This window comes from the organism of the source record quoted next, unplaced genomic scaffold (assembly GCF_019419815.1).
Source record: "Pyrus x bretschneideri cultivar Hongxiangsu unplaced genomic scaffold, Pyrus_bretschneideri_v1 Contig27, whole genome shotgun sequence".
In the NCBI taxonomy this organism is placed as follows: domain Eukaryota; kingdom Viridiplantae; phylum Streptophyta; class Magnoliopsida; order Rosales; family Rosaceae; genus Pyrus; species Pyrus x bretschneideri.
In genome coordinates, this window is record NW_025999579.1 from 5,606,183 (window position 1) to 5,626,007 (window position 19,825).

The 19,825-nt window shown below is 37.3% G+C and overlaps 3 protein-coding genes across 4 annotated transcripts; all 3 read left to right on the forward strand.

Moving 5' to 3' along the window:
• The first annotated feature begins 460 nt into the window (after positions 1-460).
• On the forward strand, positions 461-5,313 carry LOC103950040 (4-coumarate--CoA ligase-like 9). 2 transcript variants are annotated; one of them, XM_009361190.3, is made up of 6 exons: positions 461-1,565; positions 2,961-3,150; positions 3,916-4,061; positions 4,183-4,250; positions 4,666-4,768; positions 5,085-5,313. In XM_009361190.3, exons 1-6 carry the CDS (start codon positions 498-500, stop codon positions 5,208-5,210), a joined length of 1,701 nt encoding a protein of 566 aa, XP_009359465.2. In that variant the 5' UTR covers positions 461-497; the 3' UTR covers positions 5,211-5,313. The 2 variants fall into 2 exon arrangements, with proteins under 2 accessions (XP_009359465.2, XP_048443571.1); XM_048587614.1 differs by having other exon boundaries at positions 909-1,565; positions 3,850-4,061.
• A 5,676-nt stretch (positions 5,314-10,989) lies between these two features.
• LOC103950104 (4-coumarate--CoA ligase-like 9) lies at positions 10,990-15,008 on the forward strand. Its single transcript, XM_048587615.1, has 6 exons — positions 10,990-12,051; positions 12,912-13,101; positions 13,307-13,452; positions 13,565-13,632; positions 13,991-14,093; positions 14,346-15,008. Exons 1-6 carry the CDS (start codon positions 11,005-11,007, stop codon positions 14,469-14,471), a joined length of 1,680 nt encoding a protein of 559 aa, XP_048443572.1. The 5' UTR covers positions 10,990-11,004; the 3' UTR covers positions 14,472-15,008.
• An 820-nt stretch (positions 15,009-15,828) lies between these two features.
• On the forward strand, positions 15,829-19,740 carry LOC103950037 (WD repeat-containing protein 74). Its single transcript, XM_009361189.3, has 12 exons — positions 15,829-15,988; positions 16,086-16,204; positions 16,391-16,420; positions 16,518-16,645; positions 17,172-17,351; positions 17,466-17,529; positions 17,632-17,739; positions 18,015-18,168; positions 18,560-18,649; positions 18,788-18,843; positions 19,030-19,087; positions 19,179-19,740. The coding sequence occupies exons 1-12, from the start codon at positions 15,907-15,909 to the stop codon at positions 19,511-19,513; spliced, it is 1,404 nt and encodes a 467-aa protein (XP_009359464.2). The 5' UTR covers positions 15,829-15,906; the 3' UTR covers positions 19,514-19,740.
• Positions 19,741-19,825: the final 85 nt, after the last annotated feature.

Consider the following 19,825-nt stretch of genomic DNA (forward strand, 5'->3'; position numbering starts at 1 on the left):
CAAAAGGCCTCGTGCTAGGTAGAAATGAGAATATACATATAAGGATCACTCCCTGGGCAATGTGGGATGTCACACTTCAAAATTTTTATTCTACATTCTAAATTTTTTTATATTTAAAAAGAAAAATACACTTGTGAGGAGTGTAGAATGAGATTTTTGGAATGCTAATAAATTTTCCCTAATTTTATTCTTATCATATTTTTATATCACAATTGTATACCACGCATAGCCACGTCATCTAAATTAATTAGTATTGAATTTCAAAATGTAAATCAATAATTAATAAAAATATTGCGAATTAAATGATGATTGTGTTATACGATGAATCTTCTTTACTATTTAAGATTATTTATGTGTTTTAATTAATAAAAATATTGAAATTAAATGATATAGTTTGTTCAATTCATTTGTCACCTAGATAATATAGAAATGTGCTATAAAATTGTTATCCGAAGAAAGGCACTTACAAGGGAAACCTTCAACTTTCTGATCAAAAAATGGTGAAACCTTCAACAATGGCGGAGGAATCAGCAGCAAATCTCAGACTTTGGATCGACCCGAAGAGCGGCTACTGCTCACATACCAAGACATTCCACTCCCTCCGGCCTCCGGTCCCACTCCCGCCACTCTCGCAACCCCTCTCCCTCACCCAATTCACCCTCTCCCTCCTCCAATCCTCTACGGCCAAGCCCACCACGTCCGTCCTCATCGATGCCGCCTCCGGCCGCCATGTCTCCTACCAAACTTTCCTCAGCCAAATCCACTCCCTCACCCTCTCCCTCCAATCCCTCGCGCTCTCCAAAGGTCATGTGGCCTTCATTCTCTCCCCTACTTCCCTCCACGTCCCCGTCCTCTATTTCTCCCTCCTCGCCTTAGGCGTCGTTGTTTCTCCTGCTAATCCAATCGGGTCCGAGTCCGAGATCGCCCACCAGGTCCGGCTAACCCAACCCGCCATCGCCTTCGCCACGTCAGCAACCGCCAACAAGCTCCCCAAAGGGGATGATAAAATCCGCAGCATAATCCTCCTCGACTCACCCGAATTCCTCTCCATGCTCGACCGGGACGGGTCATCCGTAACCCAATCTGACACTTCAGTTGAAGTCAACCAAACCGACCCGGCTGCGATTCTTTTCTCCTCCGGCACTACCGGCCGTGTCAAAGGCGTTATGTTGACTCACTGCAACTTCATAGCCCTCATAGCCGGGATACACGCCTTTCGGCGTGAACCTGACCCGACCCTACCCGACGGCCAAGGCGTGTTGCTGTTCACGCTGCCTCTGTTCCACGTGTTCGGGTTCTGCATGGTTGTTGGGGCGGTGGCTACGGGCGAGACCTTGGTTTTGATGGAGAGGTTCGAGTTCGAAGCTATGCTGAGGGCCGTGGAGAGGCACAAAATATCGTACATGCCGGTGTCGCCGCCGTTGATCGTGGCTCTGGCGAAGTCGGAGTTGGCTCAGAAGTACGATCTCAGCTCGCTTCGGTTTCTCGGCTGTGGCGGCGCGCCGCTGAGCAAGGAGGTTGTTGACAGATTTTGTGAGAGATTTCCCAGTATGGAAATTGGACAGGTCAGAAATTTAACTGCAAGTGGAGATCATTGTTGCCCTTACCAACTTTCAAATTTAAAATAAATTTATCGTTTGACAAAATTTAAAAAAAAAAAAATTAACTTATCATTTTAACGGTTAAAATTTTTATCATCGATATTTTTTGTTAAGTTTCTAACTTTTTCATTCTTAGACCAACTCTAATAGTGGACTAAAAGCTAAATTATCCTTCAAAATTTCCCCCCAAATCCACTCCAACCCAAGGGAAAATTTTGAGCTAAATGCTAAATGCTAAACCAATGTCAATTTCCCCATAAAATTTAGCTCAGAAATCGAGGTGGACTCTACCCAATATTTATCGGAATTTAAATTTTTTTAAATTAAAATGTTCATAAAATTAATTTACTATAGTCTATATATTTATTTTTTTTAAAAAAAATTTAATTTAACAAAAAAAATAGCCTAAGTTCATTATTTAATAATCTCGGACTAAAATTTTAGGATAGAACGGTTGAAGTAGAACCGCTGTTTTTGGGCTAAAAGTTAAATTTTTCGGGCTAAAAAATTTGACTTTTAACCCAACTATTGAAGATGGTCTTATTGAGTAGTGCTATGCATATTATATATTTGTATTATATTTAGAACAAAAGAAGGGCCCACTAATAGCATTTTTGTTCTTTATTTTTAAAATTATTAAATACGCGTTGTAAATTGTAATTTTCTTTTCCTAGCAAACAGTAACAAAACAAATTTAAGCCAATTTGTGATTAATTAAGGAGACTTTTCACCGCTGAATGTAGCTAGGTCAAATGAACATGCGCACAAAATAGTGAAACCATTGACTTGTTTTGTCTAACTAATTGATTAACTCAGGTTTAATTGCTTCGTTGTTCACATAATTCTACCGTCCCCTAATTTAATCATAGTTGTTAATCACTTCATGCATCCCCAGATTCATAGTCTTATACCCGGTTTGGGATTGCTGTGTTTTTTTAATAAATTGCTTCTGTTGTGTTTTAAAGATAATCAACTGCAAAATAGAGTAATTAAGCATTTGATAAACTGTATTTTATAAAAAATGTTCTGAGTATGAAAAACAGTGTCTAGAAAGATAAATAATGTCAATCCTTTAAAATTAATAAGCTTATTACATGAATTAAAAGTATTCTAAAAGCTCAACTCCAATTTTTATTAAAGCAACTTTTAAAAGCAACATACGTGCTGCTTTTAAAAGCTACTATCGGGAGGTCATTACTTTTAAAATAAACAATATATTTTATTTTCGCCGAACACTTTTTTATTGCTCAACTTGAAAGTGAAATAGTTTTTGGTGAATAACGCAATACCAAACTAGGTCTTAGTCTAGTGCAACTTATTAGCAACATTGTCAAATGTTTGAATATTATGGTTGTATAGGGATATGCTTTAACCGAGACCGGAGGAGGGGGTACGAGAATGATTGACTCTGAGGAATGTAGCCGTCGTGCTTCTGTGGGCCGCCTAGCCGAAAATATGGAAGCCAAGATTGCTGACCCTGAAACCGGAGAGGCTTTGCCTCCTGGCAAGAGTGGTGAGCTATGGCTGCGAGGTCCAACAATCATGAAAGGTAACGAGACACTTCCTCTGTCTCGAGTGTTGTATGTTGCAAAATAAAAATACCTTAATATGGTTTTTAAGGACGACGAACTCCATTAACTTGAGTTAGTTTGAGTGAGACAATCCACTAATCATAACATCAAAGTAGAATTCAGGAATAAACAAGAATGTAGGTTCCAATCATACATTTTAAAACTATCACTATGCGCATGATCGTCTCTGACATTTTAAGAGCATTGTACGAATTTAATAAAAAGGCTCTTCTTATTTAAAAAAAATAAAAATTTGGTGGACAATATATTCATAAAGAGTTCAACAATCAGTATTTAAACTTAATTGAAATACACATTCTCTCTTACTAATTGAATATTTTCCCAATTGCCGTAAAATCATAATTTAGGGTTCATCCGTGAAAAAATGAAGCACAACTCAAAGAGGGATAAGGAAATACGCTTGTGTTTGTGAAAGAAAGTAATACACAATTTAGTTTTTTATTGTTACAGAAAAGTGGAAGAAAGTAATACACGGATTTTTTTATTGATAAGGGAAAGAGAAAATTTAATATAGTAAGTCTAAGCTCCACTTATTTAATTGTAGTGCAGATAAAATCATATGATGTTGATTTTTCTATTCAGCTAAAAACTTTTTTTTTACAAAATTTATACTCATATGTAATATATAAGAGCATCAAAATTTTGGGGCCCCTCAGAAATTCGAGGCCTGTGCCATTGCACCTCTTGCACACCCCCAATGCCCCCTCTGACTATGCGTGCAGGCTATGTTGGAGATGACAAGGCAACTGCTGAGATCTTGGATGAAGATGGGTGGTTGAAGACCGGTGATCTTTGTTACTTTGATGACGAGGGTTTCCTCTACATTGTTGACAGGTTAAAGGAATTGATAAAGTACAAGGCATATCAGGTGATTGAAAGTTTCAGACCCTTTGAGACACTCATAACAAAGATGGTTGTACATGTCATTTGATCAGTCCCTGTAAATAATCTGTTATTTCTGGTGTCACTACTTCTGGAACAAATTGCAGGTACCCCCAGCTGAGTTGGAACATATACTTCAGTCTCATCCCGACGTTGTGGATGCTGCTGTGATTCCGTATGTACCTAGTACTATGACTTTCATTTTTTGTCGAGAAAACTAGTTTGTTTTGATGCTTTATGGCAGTAAGTATAGCAGTTTGTGACTGCAATCTCTCTTATTTGCTACTTTTGAAATGTCATTTCTTACAAGTTTAGCTTTGTATATAGACAAGAAATTGCTGCATTGAAAAAAAAAAAAAAAAAAGACAAAACAGTGAAGAATTTTTTCGATTAACGGATTGTTTGCTGATTGGATTGTCTGTGATATCTGGTATTTTGCCGCTCCACCCCCATCCCAAAAGGGAAAAATAGATTGGAATTTCTTGCATGGCTAGAAAAAACATGATCGTTACTGAAATAATTCACTGCTTTTTGTTCTTCCTCAAGGTTGACAAGTCCTTTATTTCTGTGGAATTGTGCTTGTAAAACAGTTATCCGGATGAAAACGCGGGGCAGATTCCCATGGCCTATGTGGTTAGAAAGCCCGGAAGCAATATCACTGAGGCTCAAGTTATGGATTTCGTTGCAAAACAAGTATGATTCTGAATATACTTGTGAAAATCTTTCATTGAATGTGCATACTAGTTGTCTTCTTCACATCCTGCAAAGTAAAATTGCTGACGGGTCCTTTATATTCTCATATCTTGATTAGCTGCACAGAAATAAGCTTTGATGTTCGATGTGTTTTACAATGTTTCGTGTGTCATGGATACGTATCTTCGCATAGCAACTTATTTACGTAAAAAGAGAACGAAACACGTTAGAAGTATTAGTGTCTACCTGAATATTTGAGTAGCAACTTTGTGTTTTATAGGCCTTTATATTGGAATTGGTTTACTTCTTATTCCAGGTTGCTCCGTACAAGAAGATACGACGTGTAGCATTTATCAACTCCATTCAAAAATCTCCATCAGGAAAGATCTTGAGGAGGGAGCTAGTAACTCATGCTTTAGCCACTGGTTCATCAAAATTATGATTCATTCGTTCGAATCAAAGGAAGAAGAAAGCTTTCTCAACATTTACTGATAACTTATGACGCCAAAACAATTAAACAGTAGAAAATGCATCTTTCATGATCATATTTGCCCTACAATTTTCCCTTTTTCTAACTCGACAATTCCAAAAAATTTCCCATATAAAAAAAATAATCGCAATAAGTTTCAACATCTATACCCAAAAGACATTACAATTTTGTTTCTGGTGATAGCTGCAACAATATCACCAGCAGTTACAACCATCCCTTTCTCCATCGGTGTCAATTACGTCCTCCATCGTGTTTTCGCGGAGTTGCAGCATCGGATTTTCAGAATATTGTGGTAACATGCTCTTTGGCGACCATGCAGACCTCGAACCAGATGGTAACATGCTCTTTGGCGACCATGCAGACCTCGAACCAGTTTGTTGCCTTGAGCTTATTACTGCGGGCGTAAAATGCCACAGAGCATTGGTGAAAACAAAAGAAAGGCTTTCAAGTTGAGTAGAGAACAATGGGATGCTTGTCTACCTCATGGTGATTTGCTTGGCTGGTGATTCCTAGTTCTATCTCCTTAATTCTACAAAATAATAATTCCATAACGGACTTTAGAGTTATTAAGAAGGATTTTTCATGAGTTGTTATGTATGAATTCTGTCATATTTATTGTGAGATGAATTTTGTAGCCGATGAATTGGCTAACTTGAGCTTGGTACATTATATTATCGATCAAGGTCACGCCTTCTGTTGATGCCTCCTAGTGGTGAATGCAGCAGCTCGAACCTCTAAGTCTCGTGATTATTTATTGTAGTTTCTTTTTATTGGGCATTTAGCTCCGTTGTTAATAAAAAGAAATTAACCAAAACAATTCTATACCTACGTGGGGCCCGATGTACTTGATTTGAATCCCATGTACGCAACTAATTGGATATAAATTTTTTATATAAAGAGCAATTCCATTTTTCATTCAAGTGCAAAAGTCTTTTTTTTATTTGCCGAAGCCTAAGTAGCTAGAGGGGTGAACCGTTTCAATTGTTGATTTTATTCGCAAATGGAGAATATGTGCATCTCTACATGATCATTTCAAAAGGACACAAGGAACCTTTCATAAATTTCATATAGAAAGGAAAACAACAAGACTTGGAAACAAATCGTATTAATTTCTAGATCCAACTCAATCTGTTGAGAAATTAATAATACACAAATCCATTAAAAAATAAATAAACAAAGGATTGTTTGATTAAATTCAAATATTCTGCCATGAGAAACATTTTTAATGTGTCGGGAATACAGTTTAGTATGCTAAGTGTTCGTGGTTGGATTTTTATTTATTTTTTATTTTTTTATGAGTATTTAACCACTTGTATTAGACACTAGATATACTCACCATCTTTTCGACACACTAAAAAATATCTCCCAAGTCACAACCTTTTACAGTTATTCTTGTATAGAAGGAAAAGAAGGTAAGGTGATTTTGGTAAGAATATATGGAAAAGAAGGTGAGAATATATGAAATCCATGAAGAAAAACACGCAGCAAAGCCAACAATGCTGCATCATAGCAGCAACAAGAAACACTAACTATTCATAAGTAAATTCCATTCTTGTAAAATAGACTCATTAGTAGTCGAATAGGCGATTTTAAAGAACTCAACTGAAGTCTAATAATGGACTTAATTGAGTTGGCAACCACAACAGCGGATTAACATGAGTTTTTGAATCTACGATTGTTCTGCTCCTTCTAAACATAATATACGGTAGCAGCAATACATAATTTCAACACTACAGCTACCAGCCCACATGATAAAAAGAGGCCAAGGGACACCGTATACTATCCATTCCAAAGTTTTAAAATACGTTAGGTGTTAGTCAAACGTCGGGCTAGAGTCCAGACGAGGTTCGAAGCGGAGTTAAGTGAATTTATTATATTATCGTATAAATTTATTAAATTTTATAATATATAAATATATATATGCATATGATGTGAGAGTTTGAGGTGATGTGGTCTCAAAAGAAAAAAGAATTATAAAACACGGGATTATCCAAAAAGATAAAAGAAAATGAAAAGTGATGAAAGGGCTACACTGTTTGCGCATGCTACGCAAATGTTTCCTTTCCTTCTTAAAATATACTAGTATTTTTGTACACGCTTACGCGCATGTAAATATCTTTTTTTAATCACAGCGCACTACGCACGATATACATAATTTTGCTTTATTTTTCATTTTGCAATTGTTAAGAAGTGTGAATTTTTTCCTTTTTCAAATCAACGGTACCTATCATTATCTACAACAAAAATAATGTAAGAACTTTTTGATATGTTCATTTAGAAGATTTAAAAGTGCTGGAAACTTTGTGTAAGGTAAAAAAATTGGTGTGTAAAAATCACTTTCCGAAAAAAAAAAAAACAATAAATAATAAAATTAAATGTTTGTACAGACTAACATACAATATTTAAAATTTTCATTTTGTGAAACATGTACAATTACGTTAACAAGACATTTCGTATATCACTAAATCCCATGGACTGCTAATATAGGCCACAAGCTTGAGTTTATTTGTAAGGTATTAAGCAACATTTATGAGAATTGTTCTATAGTGGTGCTTCGAAATTGCATTCTTAATTAACGACTACCTGCAAATGCAAAGAAGTTATCAATCTCTACAACTGTAAATGGAAGTAGGACAACTAACATGATACGATTAATTCAAAGTGATAAACTATAAACTTCAATGGAAACCTAATGATAGAGGAAAATACAATTGAACACTTCTTTACGATGGATATATTAGAGATTTCTTCTAAAGAGGTTTTACAAACAACCAAATAATTAAACTCTGCAACTTTGATAAATTGATAACCTATTGAGTAAACCCATGAAGGCAAGAAAATGGATATTGATTTTTGTAATAAAATATAGCAAATCAAGATGACATTTAGAAGTTAGGATAAGTGGAAAAGTGATGTAAGAAGAGTGGAACTGACAAAGCAGATACTATAGCTTTGCACATGGGCTTAATTGCTTAAAGATTAAAGAATTTATATTGGTTTAGCATTTAATATCCAATCTTTCCATAAGCCTCTCCATATAAAGTTTTAAAATAACAAAGCTCTTGAACAGTATTAGCAACAAATAAAATTCAAAGTATTTGATTCGGACGAAGCAAGATAAGTAATGTTTGTAATTACTAAGAATAAAAAATAAAATCAAAACTGAGAAGCAAACCACCAAATCTTACCTCCAAGTCAAACTGAGATGATTATCTGGCTCTCTGTAGGGAATCTCCACTTGCTGCTACCCTAATATCCTCCCTTACAGAGCAAATGAACAACAAACAGCCAAAAAATGAAAAAGAAATCAAATGTAGTTTCCGAATGCTCACTGACCACTGATTTCAATAATCTCGTCATTCTCTTCCTCTGAATTTGTAATCTCGTACACATGGTTGAAAAATCTACTTATATGTCCAAATACATCATAAAATAATTTGGTACGAATATTTAACCTAGCAATAAACATGAAAAGCAAAAATAAGTAGGAGATAAAGAACAGAAAGATGAAGAAAATAAAAAGAAGAAATTTATTAAACTGATTGTATTATGATTCGTTTCAACGATAATTGCACATTTACATAGTAATTATTAATTTAAAGAGATACAAAAAACCTTTGAATTAATTTGTCATCCCTTCCACACTGCTTTGACATTTATCCTATCTAAGATCCCACCTGCTATCAAATTAATACAATCAACTTCTTGCAGAGTTATGAGATTGAGAGAAGGAGTTACCATCAGCATCGGCAGCAACCATTTCAACATCTTGCAGAGTTATGAGTCCCTTCGTCACAATCTCTTTTTGCAGCTGAGATCAAAATTAAATTACATAAAAATTAAATAAATATACAAACACATACATACGGTAATAAAATATGATTTTGATGGAGTTAATTAGTTAAGTGGCAAAAAAATTGAACGAAGAAATACAAAGAAAATTGATGGAATAATTAGTTACTATCTTCAAAACGGGGCATGTACTGCAAACCGGTCGTCTTTAAATACTGGTATGTGGATTGTAGGCCTGGAGCAGCATGATCAAATTTTTTTTTTTTGCTATGGAAAATCACGGTCGCGTGCGTTTTCATCCTCTCTTTCCGTGCGGCAGATTTCAGTTTTTTGTGTTACGTGCGTGGCTTCAGTTTTGCTGCCACTTTTTATTTTTTTAGTGTTTTTTTGTTGTTATCTAAAATAAAATCTGTTAACGGAAATACCCTTGGTATTATATTCTGTTTTTTATTTGTAATTGTAATTTTTTTTTGTTTTAGAGACCTTTGTGTCCAGTCATTTTTGGTGAAGCTTTGATAATGAAGTGGTGGGACCATCTTGAAAAAGGCGTGCAATTAAAAAATTATAGGCCCGGTCATCTTCTTCCTCGCGCGCGAGCAGCTTTGCAAGTTTTTTTTCTTCAGATTCCGGCGTCTTCACAGACGGCCGCTAGCCCCTGACTAGCCCCACCTAGCCCTGCCTAGCGCTGCCTAATCCCACCCAGGCTTCTGTTTAATATGATTTTCGATTTTGTGACCGATTAGGAGGAAATTCCGGCAGTTAGTTACCGTTCAGCGGAAACACTGAAACTCTCACATTTTAGGTTTTTTACTAACTTTTATATAGTTTTGTTACTCCCATTTTGTGATCGATAGAAGGAAATTGTAGCAGTCGTTTTCGCATGCTTTGAAAATGTTTGCTTTCCTTCTTACAAAACACTGAAGGTTTGAAATTCTCACATTCTAGGTTTTTTAACTGACTTTTTTCATATCTATATATAAGTTTTTTTTTTTATCTTTCTTTTTTAAAAAGGAGATCAACTAGTAGTTATGCCACGGTAGTCTACTATTTCAAAGGCTGAGAAGACTTATAGAGATATTTTAACCTATTCAAGACCAGTGATAGAGCCAAAAATTTATCATAATGGGGGCACAACAAAAGAATTATACTTGGCAACTCAAAATAGTTTGTTGCCGATACATAAAACTTAGTTTTTGTGATCATAACCGTTTACATTATAAATCATTATATAAAGATCGTCTGTGCAAAAATCAATTAAAACTAAGGTTGTATAGTCACCGAATAATATAGAAACAGATGAACGAAATTAGTAAAAACATTATGAATTGTCTATGTATTTGCTATAATAAATTAACTAATCGACTTTAGTTTTAATTTATTTTTTGTATAGAAGATCTTTACAAAATGATTTATAATATGAACGGTTCTGATCATAAGCACAATTTATTTTTTTTACATTAAATTTTGAAATTTCATCTAATTTTTGGCTATCTTAATCTCTCCTAGCTAATTGGAACAGATACGGAGTCAACTAGTAAAAGAGAAAAAAGAAAAAGCAATTTACTGTTCATATTAAGAATAAAATTACTTTATAAACCTTAATTTTTTTTCAATTCATCAATTAAAAATTGAAAAGAACGTGAAAAGTTAAAAAAGTATGCCTGAAATAAACCAACACACTCAGAACAATTATATTCAACACCCGTAAAGTAAACTGACTTTTTACGAAAAGAACTGATATCATGTCAAAAACTTTATTCTACATTTTAAATATTTTATATTAAGAAGAAAAATATATTTATAAAAAATGTAGGATGAAAATTTTAAAACGTCAACAATACTTCGATTTATAGAAGAGGACAGCTCATAATATATTTGAAATATAAATAAATAACTCTCAAATAAATCATACTACTACTCTGAAGTAAAGCATTTTCAAGTGAAACCTTCAACAATGGCGGAGGAATCAGCAGCAAATCTCAGACGTTGGATCGACCCGAAGAGCGGCTACTGTCCACGTACCGAGACCTTCCACTCTCTCCGGCCTCCGGTCCCACTCCCGCCGCTCTCCCTATCCCTCTCCCTCACCCAATTCACCCTCTCCCTCCTCCATTCCTCTACGGCCAAGCCCACCACGTCCGTCCTCATCGACGCCGCCTCCGGCCGCCACGTCTCCTACCCAACCTTCCTCAGCCAAATCCACTCCCTCACTCTCTCCCTCCAATCCCTCGCGCTCTCCAAAGGCCACGTGGCTTTCATTCTCTCCACTCCTTCGCTCCACGTCCCCGTCCTCTATTTCTCCCTCCTCGCCTTAGGCGTCGTCGTTTGTCCCGCCAATCCGATGGGGTCCGAGTCTGAGATCACCCACCAGGTCCGGCTAACCCGACCCGCCATCGCCTTCACCACGTCAGCAACCGCCAACAAGCTCCCCAAAGGGGATGATAAAATCCGCACCGTAATCCTCGACTCGCCCGAATTCCTCTCCATGCTCGACCGGGACGGGTCATCCGTAATCCGATCTGAGAGCTCAGTTGAAGTCAACCAAACCGACCCGGCTGCGATTCTTTTCTCTTCCGGCACCACCGGCCGTGTCAAAGGCGTTATGTTGACTCACCGCAACTTCATCGCCCTCATAGCCGGGATGCACGCCCATCGGAGCAAACCCGACCCGACCCTACCCGACGGGCAACCCGTATCGCTGTTCACGCTGCCTCTGTTCCACGTGTTCGGGTTCTTCATGGTGGTTCGGGCGGTGGCGTTGGGCGAGACCTTGGTTTTGATGGAGAGGTTCGAGTTCGAAGCGATGCTGAGGGCCGTGGAGAGGCACAAAGTGTCGTACATGCCGGTGTCGCCCCCGTTGATCGTGGCTCTGGCGAAGTCGGAGTTGGCTCAGAGGTACGATCTCAGCTCGCTTCGGCTTCTCGGCTGTGGGGGCGCGCCGCTGGGCAAAGAGGCTGCGGACAGATTTCGTGAGAGATTTCCCAATGTGGAAGTTGTACAGGTCAGAAATTTAGCTTATCCCTTAACGGTCTGGAATTTTTGTCATCGATATATTTTGTTTAAAGTTTTTTAAGTTAAATTTTTTTTTATTTTTTAAGTTTTTTATTTTTTTAAAATTATTAAATTTGTGTTGTAAATTGTAATCTTCTTTTCCTAGCAAACAGCAACAAAAAACATTCGTGAGCAAAAAAAAAAGAAAAGAAAAAACAGTAACAAAAAACTTGGGCAATCGTTGTTTGTCATTTGGTTGTATACTGGTCGGTATGAAATCGTAGTAGCTTCGATACATGATCAATATGTTGTCGTTGCTAATTGGTCATAAACTTATGCGTATAATTACAAAAGGAAATGCTAACGAGACTCTTTCAAAAGTGAGACTTTGCACCACCTTATGTTTTTGACACAATTTCCATGTCAATAGTATAAAACATTGTGTCAAAAAACATGAGGCAATGGAAAGTTCTTGGAGGGTTCCATTTTGAAAGGGTCTCCTTAACATTTCTCAATTACGAAATCGAAATGCATCTACTTATGTGTTTCTTCATATAATAAGTGTAATACTATTAACTAGGTTTCAAGTTTCAACCTATTTGTTAATTAAGGTTGACATCATCTAACGTATTTGTTAATTATGGACCCATTTTTTAAGTTTAGGATTTAATTTTTAATAATATTATATTATTCAAGAAGATCGAGAATGCGGTAAAGGGTTCTAGAGTTTTGATTAGTTGAAGTTAGACCTTGAGACTTTTCTCAATTTGTGATTAATTAAGGAGACTTTTCTCAATTTGTGATTAATTAAGGATACTTTTCACTACTGAAAGTAACAAGGTCAAATGTTTGATTATTATGGTTGTTTAGGGATATGGTTTAACCGAGACCGGAGGAGGGGCTACGAGGATGATTGACCCTGAAGAATGTGCGCGTCATGCTTCTGTGGGCCGCCTTGCCGAAAATATGGAAGCCAAGGTTGTTGACCCTGAAACCGGAGAGGCTTTGCCTCCTGGCAAGAGGGGTGAGCTATGGCTGCGAGGTCCAACAATCATGAAGGGTAACGAGACACTTCCTCCGTCTCAAGTGTTGCTTGTTGCAAAATTAGAATGTCTTAACATGATTTTTCGGTCTTTTCGCACTCGTTTCTTATAAGTTGGTTAATGTAAGTGAGTCAAGACGATGGACTCCATTACCTTTAGTTAGTGTGAGTGAGAAAATGTAGGTTCGAATCTAACATTTTGAAACTATTACAATGCGTGCAGGTTATGTTGGAGATGACAAGGCAACTGCTGAGACCTTGGATGAAGACGGGTGGTTGAAGACCGGTGATCTTTGTTACTTTGATGACGAGGGGTTCCTCTACATTGTTGACAGGTTAAAGGAATTGATAAAGTACAACGCATATCAGGTGATTGAAAGTTTTTTTCAGACCCTTTGGGACACTCATAGCAAAGATGGTTGTAAATGTCATTTGACTAATCTGTTATATCTGGTGTCTCTATTTGTGGAACAAATTGCAGGTACCCCCAGCTGAGTTGGAACATATACTTCAATCCCATCCCGACATTGAGGATGCTGCTGTGATTCCGTATGTATTTAGTACTACGACATTTTTTTTGTGTGGAAAAAACTTTGATGCTTTATGGCATTAAGTATAGCAGTTTGCGACTGCGATAACTCTTATTTGCTACGTTTGAAATGTCATTTCTTACAAGTTTAGCTTTGTCTCTTGACGTGAAATTGGTGCATTGAAAAAAAGACAAAAAGGCGAAGAATTTTTTCTATTAACGGATGTTTTGCTGATAAGATTGTCTGTGAAATCTGGTATTTTTGCCCCTCGATCCACCCCCATCCCGAAAGGAGAGAAAAAATGGATCGGAATTTCTTGCATAGCTAGTAAAAAGATAATCGTTACTGAAATAATTCACTGTTTTCTTGTAAATCAGGTATCCGGATGAAGACGCGGGGCAGATTCCCATGGCATATGTGGTTAGAAAGCCCAGAAGCAATATCACTGAGGCTCAAGTTATGGATTTCGTTGCAAAACAAGTACGATTCTGAATATATGTGAAAATCTTTCATTGAATGTGCATACTAGTTGCCTTCTTCACATACTGCAATGTAAAATTGCTCATGCCTTGATCACGCTGCACAGAAAAAGCGTTGATGTTTGATGCGTTTTACAAATGTTTCTTGTGTCATGAACACGTATCTTCACATAGCCAACGTATTTACGGAAAAAAAGAACGAACCACGTTACAAATATTATAGGCCTTCACATTGTAGTATTTCTTGTTGCAGGTTGCTCCGTACAAGAAGATACGACGTGTAGCGTTTATCAACTCCATTCCAAAATCTCCAGCAGGAAAGATCTTGAGGAGGGAGCTAGTAACTCATGCTTTATCCACTGGTTCATCAAAATTATGATTCGTTCGTTCGAATCAAAGGAAGAAGAAAGCTTTCTCAGCGTTGCATTCGATCAACTCGTTCGCGCTCCTTATATGTACGTGATCTTGGAGGCCACCCACGGTGAGGATCGGATCGGAGTGCAGCCGTATAAGCCTTGATGTGAAAATATAACTTTCTATGCACATTCTGTTGTTTGTTTCCTATTTTTAATGCCCACATTATTTGGGTATTTTGAGCTCAGCGTCATAATATGTTAGTAATAATGTGGTTCAAATTCGTCTTTGGCAATAATCGAACCGAAGACCTCTCATTTACAAGTGAAGAGGAATACCAAGTAAAGAATAATATCATTAGACCCTAGTACTAAGTGGTATATTTGGGTATTACTTGTATATATAGACATTTTCCTGTGTTACAGTTTGAAATTCATGTTTTGATTGAAGACCTTGATCTTTTAGCGCTTTTTTTGTTTCTTTTTTTTGTGGATACAGACTTTCGTGGTACAGGATGCCACCATGGCGGTATTAGTTATGAATTTTAATGTTTTGGCTCTCTAGTTTTGACTACGAATTTTAGCTACATGTGATTTGAGAAATTAAAACTGCCGTGAGTCGTGACATCCCAAAGTCAAATCTAGAAAATTTTACTTTGCCTTGATCATTTACGAAGTGTTAGTATTAGGATAGTAGTTGTATACAAAAAGTTGAGATTTTCTCCGCATCTCTTGTCTAGAGCTCAAGGACCAACAAATTGATATCACTCAATCTGACGGTTCCAATTAATTCATTCTGTTGGCCATCTCACTAAAACCAAGAGCCCAGATCTTTCTATCTCTCTTGAACAATTCAGATTTGCTGGTCTTTAGCGCCGAACAATGAGTTCAGGAAAGGGTCTCAACTCATCTACAAATACGTACTTGTGATAATAATAACTAGCATTTGCCTACACACTTTGTGTGTATGAACATATTTTTTTTAGAAAATGAGAAGGAGAGAGGGAGAGGGAGAGAACGTGGGGGGAGTGTGAGGTTTTTGTTTTCGGTTTTTTTATTTTTTTATAATATTGAAGGTATTTTAAGATCACTTGTAGGTGAGGCTTCAATAAAAAAACACTAAAATTTGGACATGTGAACTTACATTATTGCCCATCAATTTTTTTTTTGTGTGATAGAAGACTAATTTGTCTTTTCACTCTCTTTTAGTTAACAAATAGGGTTTTATTAATTAGTAAAGATTAGTAGAGATAGTAGAGATTAGTAGAGACTAGTAGAGATAATAATAATAATAAATGAACTAAAAAGTAAAACAATGGTAAAGCATGGGGCAGAAAGAGAATTACCTAAAAACAAGGGTACCAAAAAGCATTTTACTGAAAAGCTAGGGTTTAAGGGGTTTCTGTCTTTCTCCCACCTGTTTGCGACTGAGTTAGAAGCAGAGAAATAAAGAAAACCACCATGCCTCGTACGACCACTCTCGAGTGCCCAGGTTGCCCTCCACTTCGAGCTCTAACCTTCGACGAGCTTGGTCTCATCAAAGGTAAATCTTCTCCTGCTCTTTTCTCAATCAACCAGCATCAACCGCTAATTCTTTTGCTAAATGTCTAAAACTCAATTTTCTCTTCGTTTTTTTCTAGTTATTGAAGCTCGGGGTCAGCAAGGAAGGGCAGAGCCTAAGGTGGTTGAGAGATGGGGCGAACCCGATTCGTCTAAAAGCGTGCTCGCCGCCTCTATCGATGACCGAAAATCCGACCCGGTATCAGTTTCTCTGCTTGTTTTTTGAGTTAGAAATTATATAGGGTGAATATAATGCGTTTTGGGTTATTGAAAGACTGCATTTTTATCATGCGTGTGTCGGAATTTGCTTTATGCTCTGTGTTTTTTGGGGTAAAAATGTGAAAGGAGTGAGTGATTAAAATTCCCCCTTTTTGTAATGTTGCAGTTACTAGCTGTTGCCAGAAGAAATGGGACGGTGAGTGGCGTCTTTGGACTATGAATATGTGGGAGCAATTCGGGGTTTCCGTGTTATTAGTTAGCTGATAACTGTTATGTGCTTGTATGTCTTACAGATTGAGGTTCTAAATCCTCTTAATGGCGGTCTTCGCTTCGCAGTCACCAATTCTAGTGATAACGGTGGGGACGACCCTGTTGCTGGATTACATTTGTTTGCCAAAAAGAATTCGGAATTGGCTTCTAGGTGAGATGACTTCTGTGATTTCCTGGTTTTCTGTCAATACCAACGACAATGAGAAACCTTACAATCCCAAAGTTTTTGTTTGCGACATAAGTTGATTGCTGGAATTTCTAATAAATTTAGGGTACTAAATCATTTTAGGATGCTTGGGGTTGGTTATGCTTGGGTGTTCAATTTTAGGTTCACTAATTTTCTAATATACTTTTTTACTCCAATTTTGAGTGTGTTGCATTACACTTAGATTGTATAGGTCCACTTTCTGGTGCACTGGTTTGTGGAATGCTAATCATACGTGCACCGGTGGATTCCTCTTGCATGTTTTTCAGTTGTTTGTTTTTCGTTTTAGTTCAATTGTTAGCATGTATACCAACCTATATAAATGTCCCCTGAAAACCAACTTGTCTTAAGCTTTAACGTGTGAGGGGCGTCTCAAGTTCTTCTATATTCTTATGCCAATGTTATTGAAATAAGTGGAGTTATCCCTCTATGCATACAGTTGCTAATATTTTTTTAAATTACTCGCTGCTAGGTCTTGCACTTTGCTTACATGTACAACAAATGGAAATGCAAGCATAAGATCCTTTGAATTGACTAAACCAGCAGCAGATGTTGCTTCTTCTGGGTCTTCAACAACATGGAGTGTGGGTGCCGGTGGCAGTATCTCATGTTCTAAAGTGGATGGAAGTGAAAATTATTTCTTATTTGGAGGGTGAGTTCTCATGTCGAGTAACTTATTCTAGGAGGCTTGAAATCTACTTATCTTCATTAAACAAAGATTGTCATCACTTGGCCTAAGCAGCGACCTTATTATTTTCACTTTCAGGAAGCGTGTTGAGATGAGTGTCTGGGATCTTGACAGCTGTGCCAAGATATGGACAGCCAAACCTGTAAGCATTTCTATCTCCTTCCATTATATCTTGTGATACATATACACTTGTTTTTCGCAAACAGTCTGACCGACATTTATTATAATTTTTTACCCTGAGCAGCCTCCTAAAAACAGCCTTGGCATCTTTACCCCAACGTGGTTCACATCTGCCACATTTTTGTGTAAAGATGATCATCGTAAATTTGTTGCTGGCACCAACAGTCATGAGGTAATAACCTCCTAATTAGGATTGATTTTGTTGTTATTTTAAGTTGGGAATAAACTACCTGTGGAACGTGCCCCCGTTCTTTATGTACTCTGTAAGAATGCTTCAAGTTGTTAATTATATTAGAAGTTCTTCATTCCCTTGAAAGACTAACAGTTTATACATAATATACGGGCAGGCAGTTTTTCTGCATTTCAATTGTTATAATATAGTATTCTCTTTACAGTATCAGGTTATTAGAAGTTCTTCATAACCTTATGACTCTTTTTATTCAACAGGTTCGTCTCTATGACATTTCTGCTCAGCGAAGACCTGTCATATCATTTGATTTCCAGGAGACTGCTATTAAATCTGTAGCTGAAGATCTAGATGGCTACACAATCTATGTAGGGAATGGATCTGGCGACCTAGCTTCTTTTGACATACGCACAGGTGCATTGACCTTGTTAGAACATTCTGATTAGTGGTGGGGTCAGATTAGATCGTGTAGGAACTCTGTACCATTAATCAAAATTAAGAACAATTTGAATTGAATAGGCAAAAGTAGTTGAGTTATGGATTTTGGCATGATTAGAAATTTAGGTGTAAGCAATAGCCATCTGTTGAGCATGATACTTGCTACCTAAATTATGGAACGACTGGTGTATCAACTGCCTGTATCAGGAATGTACATTATGGAAGTCCCTTTGCACTTTTTGAGGGCATTGTAGGGATAAACTGGTTCTATGTTGCCCCCCTGGAACGATAGTATAGATTCCTTGATGTTGTTTTTGCAACTCTGTAATCTTTCTTTTCCGACTATTAATGCTGTGTTTCACTACAGGGAAATTGTTAGGATGCTTTTTGGGTAAGTGTTCAGGTAGTATAAGATCCATTGCAAGGCACCCCGACTTTCCAGTGATAGCATCATGTGGTGAGTGCACGGTTTCTGTTTTCATTATCAAAACTACTGCTCTATCTCTCTCTCGCATTAAGCTTTATTGGTGTCGTTAGTACTGTTTGGAAACCAAAAATATCTGTATATTCACTGACCTCAAATTCTTTCTTCTAGGATTGGATAGCTACCTACGCCTTTGGAATGTGAAGACACGGCAATTACTATCTGCGGTATGTTTCTCTACTTTATTGTTTTTAAGTTATAAAAGCTGGCCATTGGCCAGCCAGCCTGAGGACGTCTTATGTTTATAATTACATAGACTCCAAATTTCATGGTTTCTTGCATACTCGAGTAAGAATGATGTATGCTTCACTTTGCAGTTCTTTTAGACCAGTTGTTTTTGTTGAATGGTGCAGGTTTACCTGAAGCAGCACTTGTCAAACGTTCTTTTTGATTCCAATTTTGCCGATGAAGGTGTGTTTTCCTATTTCCTATATCTGAAAGTAGTGATATCATGTAACTTTTTCGCAAACTTTGGCGACAAGCTTTCCCTTCTATTCTGCAGAAGCAGAAATTGTCAATCCCCCAACCGATCGGCTACAGCGTGATGAACTTAGTGTTGCTGAGAGAGATGAGGGGGAAACACGACGTGTGAAAAAGAACAAATCCAAGGAAACGAATGGAAGCAAGAAGAAAGCTAAAACGAAAGGCAGAAACAAGGAAGAAGTATCTATTTTTGGTGGGAGAGATGACGGCGAAACACCACCTGTGAAAAGGAAGAAGTCCAAGGAAAATAAAGGAAGCGAGAAGGAACCTTCTGAAGAGAGTGGATGCAAGAAGTTGAAATCGAAAAAAAGTAGCAAAAGGCTAAACCGTGCAGATGTTGATAGCACATCGTGATCCCGTTGGGGCCAAAGGACGGAGTATATGTTCATGTAACTGGGAAGAGAGGCCGAACACGCTAAAAGGGTGGAGGCCACTGCTGCCTGACAATTTTTTGATAGGAAGAAATTGACAATGTTGTAAATCGTCTCTTTCGGGAGCCGGTACATTTGCTATTTAATCAGATTGGTGTTAAACTTATAACAAAATTAGCTTTTGCATCCAAAGATTGTTGGTTTAACCTATTTTTCGGGTAGCAAGTGATTTTCTGATGGCCTGCTGCAATGAAAGTGCAAGTTTTCAGTTTCAAAATTCAGTGCCTTAGACCTC

What these genes read in the sequence shown, in the direction of transcription:
- LOC103950040 (XM_009361190.3), top strand. Translation starts at nt 498, where the DNA reads ATGGTGAAACCTTCAACAATGGCGGAGGAATCAGCAGCAAATCTCAGA. An exon ending in TAAAGTACAAGGCATATCAG is followed by an intron (nt 4,062 to 4,182) that starts GTGATTGAAAGT and finishes AACAAATTGCAG; the next exon opens with GTACCCCCAGCTGAGTTGGA. An exon ending in TGGATTTCGTTGCAAAACAA is followed by an intron (nt 4,769 to 5,084) that starts GTATGATTCTGA and finishes TTCTTATTCCAG; the next exon opens with GTTGCTCCGTACAAGAAGAT.
- LOC103950104 (XM_048587615.1), top strand. Translation starts at nt 11,005, where the DNA reads ATGGCGGAGGAATCAGCAGCAAATCTCAGACGTTGGATCGACCCGAAG. An exon ending in TAAAGTACAACGCATATCAG is followed by an intron (nt 13,453 to 13,564) that starts GTGATTGAAAGT and finishes AACAAATTGCAG; the next exon opens with GTACCCCCAGCTGAGTTGGA. An exon ending in GAGGATGCTGCTGTGATTCC is followed by an intron (nt 13,633 to 13,990) that starts GTATGTATTTAG and finishes CTTGTAAATCAG; the next exon opens with GTATCCGGATGAAGACGCGG.
- LOC103950037 (XM_009361189.3), top strand. Translation starts at nt 15,907, where the DNA reads ATGCCTCGTACGACCACTCTCGAGTGCCCAGGTTGCCCTCCACTTCGA. An exon ending in AATTCGGAATTGGCTTCTAG is followed by an intron (nt 16,646 to 17,171) that starts GTGAGATGACTT and finishes ACTCGCTGCTAG; the next exon opens with GTCTTGCACTTTGCTTACAT. An exon ending in CTGGCACCAACAGTCATGAG is followed by an intron (nt 17,740 to 18,014) that starts GTAATAACCTCC and finishes TTTATTCAACAG; the next exon opens with GTTCGTCTCTATGACATTTC.